General features: G+C 40.9%; 1 protein-coding gene across 1 annotated transcript in view; it reads left to right on the forward strand.

Annotated features, from left to right (window-relative positions):
* The window catches only part of LOC139762511 (uncharacterized), an 854543-nt gene that overhangs the window by 400956 nt on the left and 435798 nt on the right, over positions 1-17789 (forward strand). The window contains exon 9 of the mRNA XM_071687495.1: positions 7907-8061. Coding sequence (XP_071543596.1) covers positions 7907-8061 — 155 coding nt within the window. The remainder of the gene's footprint in view (positions 1-7906; positions 8062-17789) is intronic.

Consider the following 17789-nt stretch of genomic DNA (forward strand, 5'->3'; position numbering starts at 1 on the left):
GGAAGTGAGTCAGTTGTTGTTCGCTGATGATACAGCGCTGGTGGCTGATTCATGTGAGAAACTGCAGAAGCTGGTGACTGAGTTTGGTAAAGTGTGTGAAAGAAGAAAGTTAAGAGTAAATGTGAATAAGAGCAAGGTTATTAGGTACAGTAGGGTTGAGGGTCAAGTCAATTGGGAGGTGAGTTTGAATGGAGAAAAACTGGAGGAAGTGAAGTGTTTTAGATATCTGGGAGTGGATCTGGCAGCGGATGGAACCATGGAAGCGGAAGTGGATCATAGGGTGGGGGAGGGGGCGAAAATTCTGGGAGCCTTGAAGAATGTGTGGAAGTCGAGAACATTATCTCGGAAAGCAAAAATGGGTATGTTTGAAGGAATAGTGGTTCCAACAATGTTGTATGGTTACGAGGCGTGGGCTATGGATAGAGTTGTGCGCAGGAGGATGGATGTGCTGGAAATGAGATGTTTGAGGACAATATGTGGTGTGAGGTGGTTTGATCGAGTAAGTAACGTAAGGGTAAGAGAGATGTGTGGAAATAAAAAGAGCGTGGTTGAGAGAGCAGAAGAGGGTGTTTTGAAATGGTTCGGGCACATGGAGAGAATGAGTGAGGAAAGATTGACCAAGAGAATATATGTGTCGGAGGTGGAGGGAACGAGGAGAAGAGGGAGACCAAATTGGAGGTGGAAAGATGGAGTGAAAAAGATTTTGTGTGATCGGGGCCTGAACATGCAGGAGGGTGAAAGGAGGGCAAGAAATAGAGTGTATTGGAGTCATGTGGTATACAGGGGTTGACGTGCTGTCAGTGGATTGAAGCAAGGCATGTGAAGCGTCTGGGGTAAACCATGGAAAGCTGTGTAGGTATGTATATTTGCGTGTGTAGACGTATGTATATACATGTGTATGGGGGTGGGTTGGGCCATTTCTTTCGTCTGTTTCCTTGCGCTACCTCGCTAATGCGGGAGACAGCGACAAAGCAAAAAAAAAAAAAAATATATATATATATATATATATATATGTATAATATGATATGTATATATATTTTTATTTTTAATATTATTATTTTTATTATACTTTGTCGCTGTCTCCCGTGTTGGCGAGGTACTGCAAGGAAACGGACGAAAGAATGGCCCAACCCACCCACACACACACATATATATACATACACACCCACACACGCACATATACATATCAATACATTGCAACATATACATACATATACCTACACAGACATATACTTATATACACATGTACATATTCACACTTGCTGCCTTCATCCATTCCTGTCGCCATCCCACCACTCACGAAATGGCATCCCCCTCCCCCCTGTGCACATGTGAGGTAGCACTAGGAAAAGACAGCAAAGGCCACATTTGTCCACATAGTCTCTAGCTGTCATGTGTAATGCACCAAAACCACATCTCCCTTTGCAGATCTAGGTCCCACAAAACTTTCCGTGGTTTACCCCAGACGCTTCACATGTTTTTGTTCAATCCATTCACAGCACGTTGACCCAGGTATACCACATCATTCCAATTCATTCTATTCCTTGCTCGCCTTTCACCCTCCTGTATGTTCTGGCCCCGTTCGCTCAAAATTTTTTTCACTCCATCCCTCCACCTCCAGTTTGGTCTCCCACTTCTCATTCCCTCCACCTCTGACATATATATCCTCTTTCTCAATCTTTCCTCACTCATTCTCTCCATGTGACCAAACCATTTCAATGCACTCTCTTCTGCTCTCTCAACCACACTCAATTTTTACCACACATCTCTCTTACTCTTTCATTACTTACTCGATCAAACCACCTCACACCACATATTGTCCTCAAACATCTCATTTCCAACACGTCCACCCTCCTCCGCACAGCCATTTCTATAGCCCATGCCTCACAACCATATAACATTGTTGGAACCAATATTCCTTTAAACATCTCCATTTTTGCTCTCCGAGATAACGTTCTCGCCATCAACACATTCTTCAATGCTTTCAGAACCTTTGCCCCCTCCTCCACCCTGTGACTCACTACCGCTTCCATGGTTCTATCCACTGGTAAATCCACTCCCAGACATCTAAAACACTTCTTCCTCTAGTTTTTCTCCATTCAAACTTACCTCCCAGTTAACTTATCCCTCAACCCAACTGAACCTAATAACCTTGCTCTTATTCACATTTAGTCTCAGCTTTCTTCTTTCACACACTTTAATAAATTCAATCACCAGTTTCTACAGTTTCTCACCCGAATCAGCTACCTGCACTGTATCATCAAAGAACAACTGTATCACTTCTCAAGCCCTCTCATCCACAACAGACTGCATATTTCCCCCTTTCTCCAAAACTCTTGCGTTCACTTCCCTAACAGCCACATCCATAAACAAATTTGATAATCATGGAGACATCGCACACCTCTGTTGCAAACCAACATTCACTGAGAACCAATCACTTTCTTCGTACTCGTGCACATGCGTTACATCCTTGATAAAAACTTTTCACTGCTTCTAGCAACTTGCCTCCCATACCATATACTCTTGATATCTTCCACAAAGCATCTCTCTATCATCTCTATCACATGCCTTCTCCAGATCCATAAATGCTACATACAAATCCATCTGTTTTTCTAAGTATTTCTCACATACATTCTTCAAAGCAAACACCTGATCCACACATCCTCTACCACTTCTGAAGCCACACTGCTCTTCCCTAATCTGATGCTCTCTACATTCCTTGACTCCCTCAATCAGTACCCTCCGATATAATTTCCCAGGAATACTCAACAAACTTATACATCTGTAATTTGAACACTTACCTTTATCCCCTTTGCCTTTGTACAGTGGCACTATGCCTGCATTCCGTCAATCCTCAGGCACTTCACATATACATACATTGAATATCCTCACCAATCAGTCAACAACACAGTCACCCCCTTTTTTAATAAATTCCAGAGCATTACCATCCAAACCCGCCAACTTTCCTTATTTCATATAACATTGAAATCCAGCCAATATGGGTATTTTTCAAGGAATAGTGGTTCCAACAATGTTACATGGTTGTGAGGCATGCTATTGATAGGGTTGTGCAGAGGAGGGTGGATGTGTTGGGAATGAAATGTTTGAGGACAATATGTGGTGTGAGGTGATTGATTGAGTAAAAAATGAAAGGGTAAGACAAATGTGTTGTAATAAAAAGAGTGTGGTTGAGAGAGCAGAAGAGGATGTATTGAAATGGTTTGGTCACATGGAGAGAATGAGTGAGGAAAGATTGAGAAAGAGGATATGTGTGTTAGAGATGGAGGGAACAAAGAGAAATGGGAGACTGGGAGACCAAATTGGAGGTGGAAAGATTGAGTGAAAAAGCTTTTGAATGATCGGGGCCTGAACATACAGGAGAGTGAACGGTGTGCAAGGGATAGAGTGAATTAGAACAGTATGGTGTACTAGGGTGGACATGCTGTCCGTGAATTGAACGAGGGTATGTGAATCGTCTGGGTTAAACCATGGAAAGTTTTGCAGGGCCTGGATGTGGAAAGGGAGGTGTGGTTTCGGTGCATTACACATGACAGCTAGAGACTGAGTGTGAATGAATGTGGCCTTTGTTGTGTTTTCCTAGTGCTACATCTCATGCGTGTGGGGGACAGGGATGCCATTTCATGTGTGGCAGGGTGTCGATGGGAATGGATAAAGTCAGTAAGTATGAGTATGTACTTGTGTATATATGTATATATCTGTGTATGTATAGCATGTATATGTTGAAATGTATAGGTATGTATATGTGCGTGTGTTGGCGTTTATACATGTGTATGTGAGTGGTTAGGGGCCATTGTTTTGTCTGTTAACTTGCACTACCTCGCTAACACGGGAGATAGTGACAAAGTATGATAAATAGATGAATGAATAAATAATATATACACATGTACATATTCTTACTTGCCTACCTTCATCCATTCTCTCCCAACCCTACCCTACAGCATTGCAACCCCCTGCATCAGCAAAGTAGCACCAGCAAGCAGATGAAGAAAAGCCTCATCTGCTCACACTCATTCTCTAGCTGTCATGTTTAATGTACTGAAACCACAGACTTTCCCATGATTTACCCTAGACTTTTAACATGCCCTGATTCAGTCCATTTACAGTATGTTGACTCCAGTATACTTCATTATTGTTATTGTTTTGTTGTTGTTTTTTATTATATATATTGTAATTAAGCTATCATAGGACTCCTTTAGCTTTAAGGCTGCTTTTCTTACTGGAGTGAGGAAATAATGGACTCGACGCAAGAAGGTCCTTGGTATGGCTACTTCTTTCTGACTTTTGACTGTGATGAAGCCTTGCTGAAAGTGACTTTGTAACCACTTTCTTTCTGAGTTTGATCATTCTTAAATGACAGCGACAAAGCAAAAAAAAAAAAAAAGAAAAAAATATATATATATATATATATTCCTTTGAGTCCACGAGGAAAACATGATAAGTTCCCATGTGCACTTTCGTGTAATAATCACATCATCAGGGGAGACACAAGTGAGAAATATAACAGTCAGTTGATATACAACGAAGAGACCAAGCTAGGACACCATTTGGTAAACATGCATTTTATTTTTATACTTAATCGCCATCTCCCATGTTAGCGAGGTAGCGCAAGGACCCAGACAAAAGAATGGGCCATACCCACCCATATACACATGTATATACATAAATGCCCACACAGGCACATATATATATATATATATATATATATATATATATATATATATATATATATATATATATATATATATATATATATATATATATTATCCCTAGGGATAGGGGATTAAGAATACTTCCCACATATTCCCTGCATGTCGTAGAAGGCGACTAAAAGGGGAGGGAGCGGGGGGCTGGAAATCCTCCCCTCTCTTTTTTTTTTTTTTTCCAAAAGAAGGAACAGAGGGGGCCAGGTGAGGATATTCCAAAAAAGGCCCAATCCTCTGTTCTTAACACTACCTCGCTATCGCGGGAAACGGCGAATAGTATGAAAATATATATATATATATATATATATATACATACACACACACACACCTATACATTTCATCATATACATAAACAGAGACATACATATATAAACATGTCCATATTCATACTTGCTGCCTTCATCCATTCCTGTTGCCACCCAACCACACATGAAATAGCATCCATCTGGTTCAGTAGCATGCCCTGGTTCAATACATTGACAGCACGTTGACCCCGGTATACCACATCGTCCCAGTTCACTCTATTCCTTGCACGCCTTTCATCCTCCTGTATGTTCAGGCCTGGTTCGCTCAAAAATCTTTTTCACTCCATCCTTCCACCTCCATTTTGGTCTCCTGCTTGCCCTTCTTCCCTCCACCTTTGGCACATATATCCTCTTTGTCAATTTTTCATCATTCATTTTCTCCATTTGTCCAAACATTTCAACACACCCTCTTCTGCTCTCTCAACCATACACTTTTTATTTTCACATATCTCTCTTACCATTATGTGGTGTGAGGTGGTTTGATTAAACCACCTCACACCACATATTGCCCTCACACATTTCATTTCCAACACGTCCACCCTGCTCCACACAACCCTGTCTCTAGCCCATGCCTCACAACCATATAGCATTGTTGGAACCACTATTCCTTCAAACATACCCATTTTTGCTCTCTGAGATAACATTCTCGCCTTCCACACATTCTTCAACGCTCCTAGAACCTTCACTCCCTCCCCCAACCTGTGACTCGCTTCCACTTCTATGGTTCCATCTGCTGCTAAGTCCACTCCCAGATATCTAAAACACTTCACTTCCTTCAGTTTTTCTCCATTCAAACTTACCTCCAAATTAATTTGTCCCACAACCCTACTGAACCTAATAACCTTGCTCTTATTCACATTTACTCTCAGCTTTCTTCTTTCACACACTTTACCAAACTCTGTCACAAACTTCTGCAGTTTCTCTCCCTAATCAGCCACCAGCACTGTATCATCAGCAAACAACAACTGACTCACCTCCCAAGCCATCATCCACAACAGACCGCATACTTGCCCCTCCCTGCAAAATCTTGCATTCACCTCCCTAACCACCCTATCAATAAACAAATTAAACAACCATGGAGGCATCACGCACCCCTGCCAGAAACAGACATTCACTGGGAATCAATCACTTTTCTATCTTTCTACTCATACACATGCCTTACATCCTTGATAAAAACTTTTCACTGCTTCTTGCAACTTACCTCCCACACCATATACTTTTAAAACCTTCCACAAAGCATCTCTATCCACCCTATCACATGCCTTTTCCAGATCCATAAATGCTACATACAAATCCATCTGTTTTGCAAGTATTTCTCACATCCATTCTTCAAAGCAAACACCTGGTCCACACATCCTCTACCACTTCTGAAACCATACTGCTCTTCCCCAGTCTGATGCTCTGTATATGCCTTTACCCTCTCATTCAATACCCTCCGATATAATTTCCCAGGAATACTCAACAAACTTATATTACTCTAATTTGAACATTCACCTTTATCCCCTTTACCTTTGTACAGTGGCACTGTGCATGCATTCCACCAATCCTCCGGCACTTCACCATGAACCGTACATATATTGAATATCTTTACCAACCAATCAACAGTACAGTCACCCCCTTTTTCAGTAAATTGCAGTGCAGTGCCATCCAAATCCACCGCCTTGCCGACTTTCATCTTCCACAAAGCTTTCACTACCTATTCTCAGTTTACCAAACCATTCTCCCAGACCCTCTCACTTTGCACACCACCTCAGCCAAAACACCATATATCTGCTACTCTATCATCAAAGACATTCAACAAACCTTCAAAATACTCACTCCATCTCCTTACTTCACTACTACTTGTTATTACCTCCCTATTTGCCCCCTTCACCAATGTTCCCATTTGTTCTTTTGTCTTACACATTTTATTTACCTCCTCCAAAATGTCTTTTTATTCTCCCTAAAATTTGATGATACTCTCTAACCCCAGATCTCATTTGCCCTTTTTTTTTCACCTCTTGCACCTTTCTCTTGGCCTCTTGCCACTTTCGTTTTTACATCTCCCAGTGATTTGCATTTCTTCTTTTCTGAAAACCTCTACAAATCTTCACCTTTGCCTCCACAAGATAATGATAAGACATCCCTCCAGTTGCTCCTCTCAGCACATTAACATCCAAAAGTCTCTCTTTCACACGACTATCAATTAACACGTGATCCAGTAACGCTCTCTGGCCATCTCCTTTACATACATATGTATACTTATGTGTATCCCTCTTTTAAACCAGGTATTCCCAATCACCTGTCCTTTTTCAGCACACAAATCTAGAAGCTGTTCACCATTTCAACTTACAACACTGAACACCCCATCTACCCTCAACTGCCACATTACTCACCTTTAATTTCAAATCACTCATCACTATAACCCGGTTTCATGCATTGAAGCTGCTAACACACTCACTCAGCTGCTCCCAAAACACTTGTGTCATGATCTCTCTTCTCATGACCAGGTGCATAGGCACCAATAGTCACCCATCTCTCTCCATCCACTTTCAGTTTTACCCATATCAGTCTAGAGTTTACTTTCTTACACTCTATCACATACTCCCACAATCCCTGCTTCAGGAATAGTGCTACTCCCTCCTTTGCTCTTGTCCTCTCACCATTATTCATTCTCACTCAATCAAGTACACTTCTGAGGTTGAGAATCTTAAAAGCATTGCTTAGTATTATGGTAGAGAATTTTTTGTAAAGATCAAAATTTTCTTTTAGCAGTATTGATGTTGGCCATAAAAGTGCACTTTCAGGATTCTGCTTCAGAACTTCCACTGTAAATATTAATTTGTGCTACTAATATTTCTTTCAACTAACCAATGGTGGTGCTGTTCTATCTTACAGAAAATGTCCCAAAGCACAAAGAGGAGTAAATCAATGCTTTTGGGATGACGAGGACTTCTCTATGAGAGATGAGTGGGTCATGACATTCAAGGCTAAAAATAAACTAATACAGGAAGCTGTTGAATTCAAACACAAAATTAGTACCTTCTCTAGTGGTAAGTATTTTTCCGATGTAATTGTTAAACTCTTCTTTACAGTATTGTATTGTATGGTAAGCAACATATGAATACATTTGATTGTTTGCTAAGATTTTGTTGATTGAATTTTGATATTGATTATTTATGGTGTGTCATTTAACTTTAACTTTTCTGGTTTGAGGATTAGTGAAGAAACAGATCTTGTGAAGAATAGTTGTCACATCCTTTTTTGTGTAACTGGCCATCACCACTTATTCCGCAGCTACAGTACACGCTTTGCTTTTCTGCTATGATGAGATTTGATCAATGATGGGTAGTTGAATTTGGTTGACAGTTGATGATTATTGAGTAAGAGACATCAAGATTTCATGGCATTTGATATCACAAAACTGATAATTGAAACAACTAGAACATACTGGAATCTGTGCTTTACAAAATGAAGTGTAGGATATATAGGAAACTATTATTCATAAGATGATAGCTTCCTTAAGTATAGGAGGGAAAGGCATGTTCTCTGGTAGGTAGTGGTTCCTTGTACAGATAACTCGGCATCATTATGATGTCACCAAAGTTGTATAATGTGTTTATGGATGGGATGGTGAGGGAGGTAAATACAAGAGTTGTAGAGTGAAAGGTAGTTCTAAGGTATGGTGGGGATGTGGAATGGCTTTGGAGGGGAATCATTCGCTGTTTGCAGAGGATAGGGATCTGGTGGCAAACTTTACAGAGAAACTGCAGAAGCTGGTGACAGAGTCTGCTAGAGTATGTAAAAGGAGAAAGTGAGAAAGTTTAGTGTAAATGCAAACAAAAATAGGGTAATGAGGTGCAACAGAGTGATGAGATAGGATGGTTTAAGTGTACTTTAAGTATGAATGGCAAGGACCTAGAGAAAGTGCAGTGCTTTAGGTACCTGAGAATGGACATAGTAGCAGATTAAATGATGGTAGCTGAAGGGAGTCATATGCTGTGATAGGAGGCTAAGGCCCTGGGTGCATTACCTGAGCATCTGGAGGAGAGGTCAGCACCTGACAGGACAAAGATGGGTATGTTTGAAGGTGTAGTAGTGACAGTCCTGTGTCAATATGAATCTTGAACCTTGAATACAACAAAGGGAAGATGGTTAGTATTTTGGAAGTGGAGTGCATGTAGGTGATGTGTAGTGTGAGGCATTTTGATTGCATAAGGAGTCTTATTGTAAGATAAAGGTGTAATAGTAAGTACAGATTGATTTAGAGCTGACCAAGCTTTGTTGAAGTAGTTCAGACATATGGAAAGGATTGGTTAAGAAACACTAAGAGAATCTGTGAGTCAGAAGTGGAAGGATGAAATGGGTGAGGGAGACCAAGAAGAATATGGAAGGGTGAAGTGGAGGGGGCTTTGATTTTCTGGGGACTGAAAATTCAGGTAAGGGAGAGGTATGCAAATGATAGAATGAATTAGGCCTTTGTTATATATTGGGGTTGACATTCTGGCTTTGGGAGGCTGAAGCAGGGCATATGAAGTTGTCATCTTAAACCATGGAATAGTCTGTGTGACTGGGCTGTGGATAGTAGTCCCTGGTTTAAGTAAATTATACATTACAGTTAGAGAGTGAATGGGAGTAAATGAGGATGTTGCTCATTTCTTCTTAATGCTGCCTCGCTAAAGCAGGAGATTTGGGGGGTTGTATTTCATGTGTGGTGGGGTGGTGACAGGAATGGATGAAGACAACAAGTATGACTATGGACATGTGTATATATGTATATGTCTGTGTATGTATGTGTACGTTGAAATGTATAGGTATGTATATGTGTGTGTGTGTGTAGGCGTTTATGTATATACATGTGGGTGGGTTTTGCCATTCTTTTGTCTGTTTCCTTGCACTACCTTGCTGACATGGGAGACACCGATTAAGTATGATAGATAATAGATGAATATTTTTTATATTGTACTTGATTGCTATTTCCCATGTCAGTGAGGTAGTGCCAGGAAAACAGATGAAAAAGGGCACATTCTTTCACACTTAGTCTCTTTCTGTCATGTCTAATGCACTGAAACCACAGCTCCCTATCCACATCAGACCCCACAGACATTTCCATGGTTTACCTTGGACATTTCCTGTGCTCTTGTTTTGTCCATTGACAGCACATCGACCTTACTTTAGCGCATCATTCCAGTTTACTCTTTTGTATGCATGTCTTTCACCCTCCTGCATGTTCAGGCCCCAATCACTCAAAATCTTTTTCACTCCATCCTTCCATCTCCAGTTTGGTCTCCCAATTCTCCTTGTTCCCTTCACTTCTGACACATATATCCTCTTTGTCAACTTTTCCTCTCATTCTCTCCATATGAACAAACAATTTCAACACACCCCTACTGCATTCTTAACCATTTTTTTTATTATCATGCATCTCTCTTACCCTTTCATTACTGACTCAATCTAACCACCTCACATCACATATTGTCCTCAGACATTTCATTTTCAATACGTCCATCCTCCCCCATACAGCCCTATTGATAATCCATGCCTTGCAGCCATATAATATTGTTGGACATATTATTCCTTCAAACATACCCATTTTTGCCATCCGATATAACATTCTCTATTACCATCCTTTCTTTATCGCTCCCAGAACCTTCGCTCCTTCCCCCATCATTTCCACTTCCATGTTCCATTTGTTACAAGTCCATTCCCAGATATCTACTACACCACTTCTTCCAAGACCTTTCTGTATTCATATTTTTTCTTGATATCTCATTGATAATCAAAATCTCATTCCATTTGTTGGCATTTGTTGGGGCTATAGGGTCTTCCATTGTGAAAACAGCTTTGAACATGGTATTCAGTTCTTCATGTATCCTTACATTATCTTCTATAATTTTTCCCACAACTCACAACAGACCCTTGATGAATATATGGAATAGCTTTGGATTTTTACCTGCCTTGTCGATAATATTCTTTTCATATTTTTTTTGTTCCTACTTTCTTATCCTACTATACTTGTTCTTTGATCTTTTATACCTTGCAGATGGTGGCTGGCTTCAGTGTTGTATATATCTTTACCACCGCACATCTCAGAGTTCCCTTACATCGTGATATTTTGATAAATCATTCCTTCCACTTTCATTCCATTCCCTCTGTATTTGAGACTTTGAGGTACCTATTATCTCTATTCCCCTTCATTGTAAATTTTACAGAACCTTTCACCAAAAAAATTATTATTCCTGGCTACTGAACTCCATTTCCCCAGTTTGTACTTGTCATGTTCCACTTTTAATTTTTACTTATATCAGTTTGGGGCTCACTTTCTTACATTCTTTCGTACATTACCACAATTCTTCTTTCAGCAGTAGGCCCACCCCATCCATAGCTTCCTGAGAGTTAGAATATCCAGGATTTTTCTCCTCAGATATACTTACTTATCTCTCCCTTCTTCTCATCATAGTTACATCCACACACATTGAGACACCTCTGCCTGAGCTTTTGAGGAGGATGAGCATCCCTTGCATGGTTCCTTTATCTGTTTCAACTTTCAGAAATTATAAGTACAGTGGAGGGAGGGATTCCAGGTCCCTACCCTCATTCGTGTCCTCTGATTACCCTCTCTTTGTTGAAATGGTGATTGTAGTCTTGTAGTAATGGTAAATGATCAGAGCTTACGTAGGATAATGTGACTTGTGTCTGTCTGGGGAGTGTGGTTTCTGATGGGTATATGGGTGATGGTTTGGAGTTTAAGACAGAGTTGATAAGTGAGTTACATAGTGCTTATTGGGTTATTTCAGTGTATATGTGTTTTGTTATAGTTTTATTTGCTGAGGGTGGGTGTATTTATGAGTAGAGGTTACTGAAGTATGAGGCAGAACCAAACTCTATTTATACTTGGGGATTGATGGTTAATTTTAGAGTGCTTTGGATGGGAGGGTTCTTGTACAGTTGCATAGATTTGGGTGCTAAGCATGTAGAGTTGGGCCTTTATTGGGAGGATCTTTGTTTTATCGTGAATGCTTTGTTTGTTGTCATTGCTAGTTGGCCAGTGATTTTTGTTAGTGCAGTATTCTGTGTGGTTTTCAGCTTTGTCATATTTGCTTTTGTGAGGGTGGAAGACCAAGCGCTTGGGGCATATTTTAAAGTGCATAAGATTTTGAGGTATTCTCTTTTTTTTTACAATTCAGATGCCAGTTAGTGTTCTGAAGGCATGGTTTATGTGTTGCTTTTGTGCGTATTTTGCTGGTGTGGGGAATGAATTATGTATGCGATGCATAGAAAGTTTGGTGTTTTGTTCAGTGGGAGAGATCGCCCAGTAAAGGTGACTAGAAGATGTGAGATGGAGATTCTTGTCTGTCTGGGGTTGAAAGAATGTTTGAAGATACTTTAATTTTATTTCTTTTGATGTAGGCTCCAGCCATGAACAAAAGTTCACATCATGAGTGGGGCTTGATTGAAGTACAGAGAGAATCATGGAAAGGAAAAAGAAAAGACAAGGGAAAATGTATATGAATTTTAGAGGAAGTGAAAAACCTGTCTTACAATGAGCCAGGTCATAGTTAATGGAAAGACATGGGAAGGTAAAGAGTTTTAAAGCTTTGATGTGTAGGGAAAGAAATAGTTATCAAAATGGTCCACTCTAAGAGTTGCTGATGGCCACACAGTAATCATGTGACACAGCAACTTACCAAGTATTGCGTGGTCTGGCTAGTGGTGGGGGCAAACAAGCAGCCAGCTCTCAAGAGTAAGAACCAAAGTAATACCAGTAGAAGAGGGAAGTGAACCAACACTGTAGCGTAGGGCAAAAAGGTCAAGTTTGGAAGTTGTCCTGGGACATGATATAAGTTGGACTGCCTTTGACCCAACTCTTTCAAGTAAGGATGCAGAGATAGAACTATCCCCACGTGAGAGTCGCATGAATGGAGAACTAACTGTTCAGAAGAAGAGAAGTTTCGACATTTAAACAGGACGCCCAGTTTCTTAGAGACAAATTTAGCTCTTCCTGTAATGTTGAGTTTCCAAGAAAGAGTGGATGTTATAGTGATACCAAGGATGTTCAATGAGTCAGTAGGTTGAATTACAGAACCATCAAAGGAGAGATGAGTTGTAAGGAGTTTTCAATAGAGAGATAAATAGAAGCTAGATCTTGGAGGCAGTAAACTTAACTCGATTTCGTCTACCCCACTAAGATATCCTGTCTGAGTTTATTGAAGAAGCATTGTCAAGATGAGATGCAAATTGAGTGAGAGAAGAGGGAGCAAAATTGAAGGATGTGGATGAATGCAGTGGTGAGTCATCATTGTATGAGTGCATTTGATTATTTGTCGAGGAGAGGAAATCATGAAAAAAAGGAGAAAAAGTGAAGAGGACAGTACAGAACCTTGAGGGACACCACTGTTGATGGAGGAAGGGGGAAGGCTGATCCATCAACAGCCACAGATAGGTTGACTGGCGAGGAAGCTAGATATGAAGGAGCAAAGTGAGGAAGAGAGGCCAAAAGAGGGGAGCTTATGATGAAACCCTGATACCACACCCTATCAAAAGCTTTGGACATGTTAAGAGCAATTACACATGGCTTCCAAAAATCTTTCAGGGATGATGACCAAACATTAGTAAGATAGGAAAGAATATGACCAATAGATCTCACTTTATGGAAATCGAGCAGGTGATCAGGGAGGAGACTGTGAGTTTCAAGGTGTTTAAGGATATGGGAGATGAGGAGGGATTCAAAGACTTTGTTAATGTTAAATGTCAAAGCTTTAGGATGATAGTTCAAGGGGTCAGAATGGTTCCCTTTTTAGTGATGGGATATATCATTGTATGCTTCCAAGGAGAAGGGAAAATTTTGATTTTTAAACAGAAACAGAACAGATGAGCAAGCATAGGTGCAAGTTCCAAGGCACACTCTTTCAGTACACTGGGATGGATGCCATGAGGACCACAAGCTTTGTATGTATTGTATGTATGTAGAGAGAGAAATGCTTTTCCGACATTCCAAAAAGAGATTACAGGGAGGGGCATAGGATTAGTAAGAGGATCAGGGGGGTGAAGGAATGTTAGACTCATCCAAGGTGGAGTTAGAGAGAAATGTGAACCAAAAATAGTTGCTTTGTCTACTGGCGAGACAGCTATAGTACCAGATCTAGAATATTAGGAGAGTGGTCACAGCAGTCAGGAATATGGGTAGGGTGAGAGATAATTTGCTCTTGAATAATTTAGAATGGAGAAAGTGAGGGCTTCAGTTCCTCTACCATCCATATAGGAGGAATTCAACCATTCCTGATGGTGAATGTTGACATCCTCATGGTAGAGGATCTTGGCTAGCAGGTGAGAGGATGCCACAGTCTCATGGCAGGAGTTACGATAATCAAAGAAAGATATGAAATTTTGTTGAATTAGGGGAGCATTAGGCAAAATTTAGGAAAAGTGTGGTATTCTTGTTACTGAACTCCATTTCCCCAGTCTGTGCTTGTCATGTTCCACTTTTGATTTTTACTTATATCAGTTTGGGGCTCTTTTTCTTACATTCTTTCATACATTACCACAATTTCACTTCCAGCAGCAGTCCCACCCCTTCCATAGCTTCCAGAGAGTTTGAATATCCAGGATTTTTCTCCTCAGATATACTTACTTATGTCTCCCTTCTTCTCATCATGGTTACATCCACACACATTGAGACTCCCCTGCCTGAGCTTTTGAGGAGGATGAGCATTCCTTGTGTGGTTCCTTATCTGTTTCAACTTTTAGAAATTATAGATACTGTGGAGGGAGGGATTCCAGACCCCTAGAGCAACATAACATCATAGTTAGGGGACTCAAGGTCCTTGAGACATGCTACATGTGTGTTGGACACATGATGATACCTAGAAATGTTTGAATGGACAAGAGTTAGAAAGAGTATTTTTTTTTATTATTATTATACTTTGTGACTGTCTTCCACATGGGTGAGGTAATGCAAGGAAACAGACGAAAGAACGGCCCAACCCACCCACATACACATGTATATACATACACATCTACTTACGCATATATACATACCTATACATTTCAACGTATACATATATATTTATATACATACACAGACACATACATTTTTTTTTTTTTTTTTGTCGCTGTCTCCTGCGTTTGCGAGGTAGCGCAAGGAAACAGACGAAAGAAATGGCCCAACCCACCCCCATACACATGTATATACATACATCCACACATGCAAATATACATACCTACACAGCTTTCCATGGTTCACCCCAGACGCCCCACATGCCCTGATTCAATCCACTGACAGCACGTCAACCCCGGTATACCACATTGCTCCAATTCACTCTATTCCTTGCCCTCCTTTCACCCTCCTGCATGTTCAGGCCCCGATCACACAAAATCTTTTTCACTCCATCTTTCCACCTCCAATTTGGTCTCCCTCTTCTCCTCGTTCCCTCCACCTGCGACACATATATCCTCTTGGTCAATCTTTCCTCACTCATTCTATCCATGTGCCCAAACCATTTCAAAACACCCTCTTCTGCTCTCTCAACCACGCTCTTTTTATTTCCACACATCTCTCTTACCCTTACGTTACTTACTCGATCAAACCACCTCACACCACACATTGTCCTCAAACATCTCATTTCCAGCACATCCATCCTCCTGCACACAACTCTATCCATAGCCCACGCCTCGCAACCATACAACATTGTTGGAACCACTATTCCTTCAAACATACCCATTTTTGCTTTCCGAGATAATGTTCTCAACTTCCACACATTCTTCAAGGCTCCCAGAATTTTCGCCCCCTCCCCCACCCTATGATCCACTTCCGCTTCCATGGTTCCATCCGCTGCCAGATCCACTCCCAGATATCTAAAACACTTCACTTCCTCCAGTTTTTCTCCATTCAAACTCACCTCCCAATTGACTTGACCCTCAACCCTACTGTACCTAATAACCTTGCTCTTATTCACATTTACTCTTAACTTTCTTCTTTCACACACTTTACCAAACTCAGTCACCAGCTTCTGCAGTTTCTCACATGAATCAGCCACCAGCGCTGTATCATCAGCGAACAACAACTGACTCACTTCCCAAGCTCTCTCATCCACAACAGACTTCATACTTGCCCCTCTTTCCAAAACTCTTGCATTCACCTCCCTAACAACCCCATCCATAAACAAATTAAACAACCATGGAGACATCACACACCCCTGCCGCAAACCTACATTCACTGAGAACCAATCACTTTCCTCTCTTCCGACACGTACACTTGCCTTACATCCTCAATAAAAACTTTTCACTGCTTCTAACAACTTTCCTCCCACACCATATATTCTTAATACCTTCCACAGAGCATCTCTATCAACTCTATCATATGCCTTCTCCAGATCCATAAATGCTACATACATATCCATTTGCTTTTCTAAGTATTTCTCACATACATTCTTCAAAGCAAACACCTGATCCACACATCCTCTACCACTTCTGAAACCACACTGCTCTTCCCCAATCTGATGCTCTGTACATGCCTTCACTCTCTCAATCAATAACCTCCCATATAATTTACCAGGAATACTCAACAAACTTATACCTCTGTAATTTGAGCACTCACTCTTATCCCCTTTGCCTTTGTACAATGGCACTATGCACGCATTCTGCCAATCCTCAGGCACCTCACCATGAGTCACACATACATTAAATAACCTTACCAACCAGTCAACAATACAGTCACCCCCTTTTTTAATAAATTCCACTGCAATACCATCCAAACCTGCTGCCTTGCCGGCTTTCATCTTCCGCAAAGCTTTTACTACCTCTTCTCTGTTTACCAAATCATTTTCCCTAACCCTCTCACTTTGCACACCACCTCGACCAAAACACCCTATATCTGCCACTCTATTGTCAAACACATATATACACATATACATAATCCATACTTGCTGTCTTTATTCATTCATGTTGCCACCCCACCACACATGGAATGACAATCCCCTTCCCCCCCTGCATGTGCAAGAAAAGACAACAAAGGCCACATGTCATGTATAATGCACAGAAACCAAAGCTCCCTTTCCACCTCCAGGCCCCACAAAACTTTCCATGGTTTACCCCAGATGCTTCACATGCCCTGGTTCAATCCATTGACAGCACGTTAACCCTGGTATACCACATCATTTCAATTCATTATTCCTTTCACACCTTTCACCTTCCTGCATGTTCAGGCCCCAGTCGCTCAAAATCTTTTTCACTCCATCCTTCCACCTCCAGTTTGGTCTCTCACTACTCATTCACACCACCTCTGACACGTATATTATCAATCTTTTCCTCACTCATTCTCTCCATGTGACCTAACCATTTCAAAACACCCTCATCTGCTCTCTCAACCACACTCTTTTTAATACCACACATCTCTCTTACCCTTTCATTATTTGCTCGGTCAAACCACCTCACACCACATATTGTCCTCAGTCATCTCATTTCCAACACATCCACCCTCCTCCACACAACCCTATGTATAGCCCACACATTGCAACCATATAACATTGTTGGAACCACAATTCCTTCAAACGTATCCATTTTTGCTTTCCGAGATATATTCTTAAATGCTCCCAGAACTTTCGCCCCCTCCCCCACCCTATGATTCACTTCTGCTTCCATTGTTCCATCCGCTGCCAAATCCACTCCCAGATATCTAAAACACTTCACTTCCTCCAGTTTTTCTTCATTCAAACTTACCTCCCAGTTGACTTGTCCCACAACCCTACTGTACCTAATAACCTTGCTCTTATTCACATTTACT

Source organism: Panulirus ornatus, chromosome 3, assembly GCF_036320965.1.
Source record: "Panulirus ornatus isolate Po-2019 chromosome 3, ASM3632096v1, whole genome shotgun sequence".
Classification (NCBI taxonomy): Eukaryota; Metazoa; Arthropoda; class Malacostraca; order Decapoda; family Palinuridae; genus Panulirus; species Panulirus ornatus.